This window comes from Saccopteryx leptura, chromosome 9 (assembly GCF_036850995.1).
Source record: "Saccopteryx leptura isolate mSacLep1 chromosome 9, mSacLep1_pri_phased_curated, whole genome shotgun sequence".
In the NCBI taxonomy this organism is placed as follows: Eukaryota; Metazoa; Chordata; class Mammalia; order Chiroptera; family Emballonuridae; genus Saccopteryx; species Saccopteryx leptura.
The window spans coordinates 33,270,238-33,279,059 of record NC_089511.1 but is presented as its reverse complement, the minus strand read 5'-3'; the positions used below and the strand labels follow the sequence as shown (position 1 = coordinate 33,279,059).

Sequence of the window (8,822 nt, the reverse complement as noted above, 5' to 3'; positions counted from 1 at the left end):
CTGCTCCTGCTCCCATGCCTTTCGCATGCACTTTTCTGAACACCTGTCTTGCTCCTCTTGTGTGGCCTTCCCTCTCCTGCCCTCCCACCAGCCACTGTCTCACCCTCTCCATCTCCCACTTCTGGTGGCCCTTGGGAAAGAGCAGAGGGGAGAACGTCATAACCAGGAGGGAACTTTAGGAACCCTATCGTCCAATTCTTTGTTTATAAAAGAGGTTGGGAGTTTCGTCCAAGGTCACAGAAGCAAGTCCAGCACCACCCAGTACAGTGACTGGTCCTGCAGGGCTGGGAAGTAGATGCCTGCGTGGGACCTGCAGCTCCACCCGACCCCATGCGCTCCTCTGGAAGTTACCCAGCTTCACCTGTGAGTTTCTTCACCTGTCGACACAGCGACTGTGCATGGCGGGTGGGAGGCTTAGCTTCTCAGAGCTGCCATGCAGGACCACAAACTGGGTGCCTTCAAACAAGACATTTATTCTCTCCCAGTGCTGAGGCCAGAGTCTGAAGTCAGGTGCTGGCAGGGCTGGTTACTTCTGGTGACTGGAGAAAAAACATTCCCTGCCTCCTGCAAGCTTTTTTTTTTTTTTTTGGCAAGCTTTTTTTTTAATGTTTATTTTTATTGATTTTTTAGAGGGGGGGGCATCAATCTGTTCCCATATGTGCCCTGACCAGGGACTGAACCGGCAACCTCTGTGCTTCAGCACAACGCTCCAACTAAGCTACCCAGCCAGGGCACTGCCAACTACTTGTGACTCCCGGAAGTCCCTGACTTTTTGGCAGCATCACTTCCATCACTACCTCCCTCTTCACATGGCCTTCTGTATATCGGGTGTCTCTACTTCTAAGGGGCCCAGTCATTGGATTCAGGCCCACCCTAACCCAGTATGACCTCATCTTAACTTGATTATATCTGCAGAAATCTTGTTTCTAAGTAAGGTCATTTTTACAGGTTTCAGGTAAAGGTGAATTTGGGGGACACTATTCACCCCAGTCCACCCACAGGGCTCCAGGCTCTACCCCCAGGCAGAACCTCAGATAACCTTCAGGCCTTACGGCACTGGAGCTGCTGTCTTCCAGGGCCACACCTCCCTCCAGCTGGGGACTACAGCACCCACACCACCCAGGCGCCCCTCTACATGGCATGCCCCCCTGGCACTCATGAAGGTTGCTCAACTGGAGGTAGAAAGACCTGAGAACAGGCACCTCCCCTTTCTACCACGTGTCCCAAGTTGAGTCCTGGGTAAGGAAGAAGGGTTGGAGCTTCCATCACAGCTGGAGAGCATATGCTCTCACTGCCCACCTGCTGCCAGCAGCCTGGACTGGCATGTCACAGCCTCAGCCCCCCGAAACATGCAGGCTGCAAGGCGGGGAGGAGCTAGGGCTGGTGCAGCAGCAAAGTCGCTCTGTGAGGAGGAAGACAGGCCAGGGCACCGGCTTCTCCTTCACCAACAAAAGGGCTCCAGGTTCCCCCTCCTCCCAAAACAGCCAACACCACACAGAACGACCAGAAACAGCTTCTTTATTCAAGTCCAAATCTGTAGTGGCCCCCACTGCTTCGCCATGCCAGGCAGGCCCCCCTCTAACCCCGACTTTACCCTGTGCACCCATCACTCCCCACCCACCCCGCCCCTCCCCAGAAACAGCTTCTTTATTCAAGTCCAAATCTGTAGTGGCCCCCACTGCTTCGCCATGCCAGGCAGGCCCCCCTCTAACCCCGACTTTACCCTGTGCACCCATCACTCCCCACCCACCACGCCCCTCCCCAGAAACAGCGCTCCTCCGCTGGGGCCCAGCTTGGCTCAGGAACCTCAGCCCCCCGCAGTCCGCTTCAATTTCTGAATTTGCCCACCAGTGACTTGGAGGGCCAAGCCCCCAGGCCCTCCTGCTCCAGGAGGAGGGACAGCTGCTGGCGAGCCTCCTGGTAGGGCCCAGCCTAGGGGAGGGGACGGACAGTGGTGAGGAGAGGTGCTTGCTGGGCGTGCAGGAGAAGGAGGCGGAGGGGAGGGAAGGAGCTGACCTTGGCCTCCTCATAGGTCTTCAAGGCCAGGAGGTGAGACTTCCCGAGAGCGCGTGCAGCCTGGCGGAAGGCCCGGAGAAAGGCGGCCTTGCAGAGACGGGAGGGAGGCCCGAGGGCGGCACTGGAGAGAGGAAAGGACAGGAAGATCAGAGGAGGGAGAAGATGAACTGAACTAACTAACTATCTTCTCTCATGCCATGACAATCTCGGGAGATACCATGGGGTGTCACAGGGTGGGTGACAGAGGCACCAGCCATGGTCACATTGCTGCAAGAGGCTGAGCTGGGATTAGAACCCACACTGATAACTAGATGCACGCTCTTATCCCACGGGCAGGGGGATGGGGATCCCTCACCCCCAGGCCCCTCCCTCATCCCACCCACAGCCCTTCTCACTCGGATTTCACACGCCCGGTAGTCACGTCCACAACCTCGATGTCAGGGTCCCCCAGGCTCCAGTTGAGGCTCAGGTCATGGCAGGTGTTGGAGGTGAGGTCTGAAGGAGCCACAGGGGGCCCCGAAAATATGTGGAGTGTGTTACGGGTGTAGGGAGGTGGCAGGCGTGACTCCCCCACCCTATCTAGGTTGGGCCGAGTGTGGATAACACTGCTTAGAGTGGGGGCGTCATGGCAGGGGTCGGCTGTGGAAGCAGAAGGCACAAGATAAGGTCTGAGTCACCACCCTTTCCCACAGACCACCCAGAACCCACCTTCTACCCGCACGCCCCTCAGGGTCCTCACCCAGGACAAGGCTGGTGGCATAGATGGGAGGCAAGAAGTGGGCCAGCAGGGCGCCACCCAGTCCCAGCACGGTCCAGCGCGACAGCTTGTCGCTGGCTGAGAGGCAGCCCACGTGGGTGTCCCGCATCGTGGGGGCCATGTAGTACACAGGCTTCAGCTCCCCTCGGATGTGGGCCTGCAGACGGAAGGGGGCGCTGTGCAGGAGGCTGCCCTCGGAGGCTGGCAGCGGAAGGCTGCAGAGGCAGGAGATGAAACAGGACATTGGACACCAGGCTGCTCTTCTGACCCCACTCGACACTGCCCTTCCCAACCCATCACGCCAAGGGACCCCACGGGAGCTCCCCACGTACTAAATGTCATGAGCAGCTCCCTCGGGGGTGTTGCTGACGTAGAAGTGTAGGAAGATCCCGGGCTTGAGGGCAAAGGGGAACCCAGGCCCAGGCTGGGGGATCAGCACGGACTGCTCCCTGCCCTTAGGGCCACCCTGTGTTGCCAGCAAGAGCTGCCGGTACAAGAACCTGGGAGAGACAGGTGGAGGAGCAGCTGGGAGACGCTGCGCCCTGACCAGGGCTGCTGCAGTGCCCACCCAGCCCACCCGTCACCTCAGCAGGGCGCGGCGGGCGATGACCAGACTGTGGCAGTCATGCAGCTGCTGGCCCGAGAATTCCAGCCAGCCAGCACAGCTGTCATTGCCTGTGCCCAGTGCCACCAGCTCGTATATCTCCTTGGTATGGTTCCTGGCACCCGGGACCTCTGCAAAGGGAGAAAGCAGAGACAGCCTGGCCTAAGTCAGGCAAGGGACCCATGGGGGCCTTCCGAAGTAGGGGGATGGCAGGGCAACCCTACCTCTCTCCAGGATGACAGCAGCCACTGTCCCCTTACAGGCCCAGTATGGTGAGGTCTCGTCCACCAGGCGGTCAAAGCCAGCGCTGACCACAGCTGCGCAGCGCTGCTCGTGGGTCAGGATGTTCTCTGCACATGGGGAGGGGGCTCGAGTGGGGGCCCCACCGGCCATGCCTCTCCCCTCACCACTGGGGTCGGGTTAACAGGGGTCCACCTACCTACACTCAGATCACAGAGCGGAAGACTGCTGGGGGTCTTTGGGGGCTCTAGAACAGAGACAGAGGGGTGGCTCATCATTGGTGCCAGGGTCTGTCCTCCTGTCCTTTGCCCTTCAGGAAGCCAAGAGGCTTCGTTGTTGGGTGGGGTCATCTTCCAGGGACCAGCTCCTGACTGCTCCTCTAGCAATCCTCGCCCCCCGGATGGGCAGGCTTCAAAGGACACCAGGGCAAAGATCAGCTCACCCCCTCTGCCCCGCCAGCTCCCTCAAGGCCTGGTCCTAATGCCCAGATGGTCTGTGCAGCAGCTCAAGCTGCCCACACACATGCACATGCGCACAGGGTGTCTGGAGCTTTCAGTTCCCTCTTCCCAGCTGGGGCTCAGTCACTTGGGTTACCTGCCCCCTCACCTTGGTTCTCCAGCTGACTCTGGATGTAGTTAAGGGAAGAGAGAGCTGCCTGCTCTTTGGCTTCTTTCTTGCTGTTGGCAATGCCCGCGGGGCAGGCTACCCCATCCAGTTCCACACCCGCAGAGAAGGGGAAGCAGGGGTCTAGGGAAGGAGGGGGCCATGAAATGGTGCCCTGCACTTCATGCCCATCATGGGCCCTTTCTAGGAGGGCCATGATATCTGCCCAACCTCACCCATAGCAGCTTTCAGCTGTGCTTCCTCCTGACATCTGACACCCAGGACAGCCAGAAAGACAAGAAGGCGAGACTGCCGACTCCGGCACCAGGCACAGCACGTGCCTTGGTGTGTTGGGCCATCATCACTCAGACAATCCTCACAAACCCCTCTGAAACAGGGACACACAAAGGGCAGACAGTGTGCCCAGGTAGTGTCAGGACCCAAATCCAGGGCCGTGCTGTCTTTAGGATAATGGCCCTGAGCACATAGCCGCCGCCGCCTCTCCCCAAGCCTATTTCTCCTCTACCTTTGAAAGTGTCAACTACCAAATGCGGTCATTTCAGGTGTTACTTATGACACAAAGGAGACATGAAAACCCTAGAACTGGGATCACTTGGACAAAGGGCATAAACTTATTTCAGTTCATGGTAGTTGCTGGTATTTGCTGCTAACCTGTTTCCCAAAAGGACTGCCCTTTTAGAAAAGAACCCCCATCTCAGCACTGCTCACCAGCGCTCTGATTCACCTGCTTTAAAAGTGCATCGAGAATTCAACTAGTAGATGCAGAAGGGAGGCTGGCATTGGAAACCAACATGCAGCAGCCAGCACAGCAGTGACAATCATTTAAAAAAAAAAAAAGGCCCTAGCCGGTTGGCTCAGCGGTAGAGCGTCGGCCTGGCGTGCAGGGGACCCGGGTTCGATTCCCAGCCAGGGCACATAGGAGAAGCACCCATTTGCTTCTCCACCCCCCTCCTTCCTCTCTGTCTCTCTCTTCCCCTCCCGCAGCCAACGCTCCATTGGAGCAAAGATGGCCCGGGCGCTGGGGATGGCTCCTTGGCCTCTGCCCCAGGCACTAGAGTGGCTCTGGTCGTGACAGAGCGATGCCCCGGAGGGGCAGAGCATCGCCCCCTGGTGGGCGTGCCGGGTGGATCCTGGTCGGGCGCATGCGGGAGTCTGTCTGACTGTCTCTCCCCGTTTCCAGCTTCAGAAAAAAGAAAAAAAAAGAAAAAAAAAGAAACAAACAAACAAACAAACAAGGTGACAGTGTTATAGGAAACAGGATATTCACACCATCTCCAGACTGATTAAGCGCTAAGAAGAAAGTGAAGACACCGCTTGGACACTACCCTAGTCAGGCCCTCCCAGCTAACATTGCCGGTGGTAAACAGATCATAGGCCTCCTGGGGGGGTGTATGGCCCACATGCACCTGCCATTAATGCCCAGCTTGAACTCAAGCCTGAGGAAACAGACAAACCCCAGTGCAAGGACATTCCACAAAACAACTGGCCCTGACTCCTCAAACACATCAAGATCCTGAAGACAAAAACAGAGGAACTGCTTCAGATGAAAAGAGATTAAAGAGGCATGGCTGCTAAATATGATAGCTCGCGCTGGTTTGGGGGGGGGGGGAGTCCATTATTGAGACAACTGGCAAAATTGGAATGTGAACAGTAATCAGGTAATGGTATTTATTATATCCACTAAATTTCTAGAATTTGATCATTGTACTGTAGTTATAAAAACAATGTCCTTGTTCTTAGGAAATACACTCTGAAGTGTTTAAGAGATAAATTAACTTTCAGATTGTTCAGAAAAAAAATCAATGTGAAACCTGACTGGTGGTGGCACAGTGGATAAAGCATTGACCTGGGACACTGAGGTCCCAGGTTCTAAACCCTGAGGTTGCCGGCTTGAGCACAGGCTCATCTGGCTTGAGTGCAGGCTCACCAGCTTGAGGACGGTATCATCGGCTTGAGCCTGGGATCATAGACATATGATCCCATGGTCACTGGCTTGAACCCAAAGGTCACTGGCCTGAAGCCCAAGGTAACTGGCTTGAGCAAGGGGTCACTGGCGTGGCTGAAGCATCCTGGTTAAGGCACATATAAGAAACAATCAATGAACTAAAGTGCCGCAACTACAAGTTGATACTTCTCATCTCTCTCCCTTCATTTCTGCCTGTCTCTGCCTGTGTTTCTCTTGAAAATAAAAATTTTAAAAAAATCAATGTGGATATATATAAATATATTGAAAGGAAACAGAGACATATACACAAAGCAAAGATGTTAAATGGAGAATGTAGGTGAAGAGTATGTGGGAGCTGTTTCATACTTTTTTAAAAAATTTTGTCAAAATAGAAAACAAAAATGACTAAAAACCATGCCCACCTATGTAAACAGTGGATGGTGTACCTTAAGCAGAAGGGAGGGGTGATATAATCCTGAGGTTCTGAAAAAGACCTGGTTCACACTGTGCCACACAGCTACGCTTTCTCCAGCCTGTCTTCCCACCTGTAGAATGGTGGTAACAGTATTGTACCTCCTTAAATAATATATAGTTTGAGGACTCAATGAGTTAAGGTGACAAAACCCTTCAGACAGTGCCTGGCCCATCATCCAGAACACATGAATATAAGCTGTTATCGTCTGTATTGAACTTATTTTCTGTATTCTTGATGCTCTGGCCTTTGGGCCTGTGTCCTGTACAAACTGTCCCTTCCAGGGCTGCCAAATGCTAGAGATAGTCAATGGCTCTCTGGCAAGCATATCTTTGATGTAGAAACCAACCAATCCAGAACTCACACCTCAACCATCAAACTCTCACTCAAGCCAATATTTCTCATTAACCTAAATCACCCCAAGACCTGTGGGGATCATCACTAGACAACTAGGGACCACCCCTAGGACCTCTAAACTTACTCAGTGTCTTGCTTTATTCAATCCTAAACTCAGTGTACGTACATTGCCCCAACCATTCCTTCCAAGAAAATATCTGACTGGTTCCGAGCCCGACACTTCCCCTCCCTCTTATGCCTCCTGACCCATCCTGACCCTTTCCCACGTAACCCTGAGTGGTGAGCTGGGCCTTGCATCTCTAGGAATCTGTATTCACTTCTTTCATGACAATAATTTCCACATCTGCTGTCCTACTATACCTGATTACAACAAATCCCAAATATAGTTTTAATATATTATCTCTTTTTGAGCTGTTCATTAGGGGTTCTCTTAGTTTTACAAAAGGTCCCAACAGTTTAAGGAATGATTCTTTTGTTATCTCCTTAGAAACTAAGAATGCACTGGCTTAAGGTTGGGAACCTGAAGTTGGGACCTGGTGTATTATTATTCCACGTGCCTGTGTCTGTTTGAGGGGGGTGCACTGAGGAAGGGAAAAAGGACATAATGATTACATTATGTCCCCAAACCACAGCCATCACAGCAGCAGCAATGATTACATCTCTATGCAGTGTTCTCATTATCAAACTGTTTGATAATGTCTTTAAGTCAGGAGCTGGCCCTAACTCAGGTATCTTCAATGCTGGAATGACAACTGTTAATTGTATGCTGGGCAAACACTGTGCTGAAAGGCTGGGTAGCTTGGGGCATGCCCTCAACCTCCACAAGCTTCAGATGGGACTAATGTTCACTCTGCCCTGACCTGCCACAGTTAGATGTCCATTGTAGCTAGTTGGTGGTCTTAGTACCAGCAACTCACTGCTCACAGGGCGGTGAAGGGTGCCTGAGGTCCCAGGCACAGGCCCAGCTTAGGGTCCCTGCTGCTTCATCTGGGGTCAACCTCAGACCACGGGGCCTCACCTGCCGGCTGGTCCTCTCGGAAGATCAAGGAGACTCCTAGACTGGCTGCGTACTGTGTGAGCAAGGCCATGGCCTGGCTAGACTGTAGATCTTCCTGTTGCTGGCCCAGCTGTCTGGCCACCTTCAGGAAGTCTCCAGAGGGTCCTGCAGGGGGGGCAGAGACCCTCGGGGACCTTCCCATCTGTCCCCCCAAATCTCCCTTTGCCTGAGCTATCCCCAGTACTCCGACTCTGGCTTCCACCAAGGGCCCATGGTTCCCCGCAGCCAAGGCCAGGGCCTGCCCACCCCCCTCATTGTCGTCGATGCTGTGGGCAAGCAGAGGCTCCCAGGTGTCTTGGCTCTGGCCGGTAGGACTCCTGGGGCTGATCTGCAATGAAGCTGCCAGGCGGGGCTTTTTGCGGCCACCGTCATCCACTCCTGGGGCCGTACTGGCGGGTAAAGCCATGGCGGGATGCAAGGACCAGAGAGGACAGCTTGAGGATTTTGCCGCTCGTGACTTTTTACTGCCGCCAGCCAACTCCCACGTGGAGATCCAGTGGTGCAGTGTGCAGCGCCATAAGCTCAGCCCCTGCGTGCTGCTGGCCAATGGGAGCTGCGGACTGTGGCAGACAGTTATGCCAACCAACCAGAAGGCCAATCCCCCAAAAGGCCGCAGCCTGGACGTGGACAGAGTGGTTGCCCCGCCAACGTTCCACTTCTAGGGCAGGACTTGCGGGGGCAGTGGGCGAAGACGGTGTGGGTGCATTCCACTCTGGGGTGGTGTTGGGAAGCGAAGACTAGGAAATGGGT

At 54.5% G+C, this 8,822-nt stretch overlaps 1 protein-coding gene across 3 annotated transcripts; it reads right to left on the bottom strand.

Moving 5' to 3' along the window:
- Positions 1–1,772: 1,772 nt before the first annotated feature.
- Positions 1,773–8,536, bottom strand: ADAD2 (adenosine deaminase domain containing 2). 3 transcript variants are annotated; one of them, XM_066348889.1, is made up of 10 exons: positions 8,034–8,536; positions 4,224–4,364; positions 3,817–3,864; positions 3,602–3,727; positions 3,358–3,508; positions 3,106–3,273; positions 2,756–2,988; positions 2,412–2,655; positions 2,017–2,137; positions 1,773–1,932 (listed from the first exon to the last, which is right to left on the bottom strand). In XM_066348889.1, exons 1-10 carry the CDS (start codon positions 8,476–8,478, stop codon positions 1,828–1,830), a joined length of 1,782 nt encoding a protein of 593 aa, XP_066204986.1. In that variant the 5' UTR covers positions 8,479–8,536; the 3' UTR covers positions 1,773–1,827. The 3 variants fall into 3 exon arrangements, with proteins under 3 accessions (XP_066204986.1, XP_066204988.1, XP_066204987.1); XM_066348891.1 differs by having other exon boundaries at positions 2,412–2,511; XM_066348890.1 differs by having other exon boundaries at positions 1,814–1,932; positions 2,438–2,655.
- Between the last annotated feature and the right edge of the window lie 286 nt (positions 8,537–8,822).

Bases quoted from the DNA above. Each gene is read 5' to 3' on its own strand.
- ADAD2 (XM_066348889.1), bottom strand. From the start codon at position 8,478: ATGGCTTTACCCGCCAGTACGGCCCCAGGAGTGGATGACGGTGGCCGC. The intron at 3,509-3,601 runs GTAGGGTTGCCC...CTCCCTTTGCAG, and splicing joins TGCTGTCATCCTGGAGAGAG to AGGTCCCGGGTGCCAGGAAC. The intron at 2,989-3,105 runs GTACGTGGGGAG...CTGCCTCTGCAG, and splicing joins GGAGCTGCTCATGACATTTA to CCTTCCGCTGCCAGCCTCCG.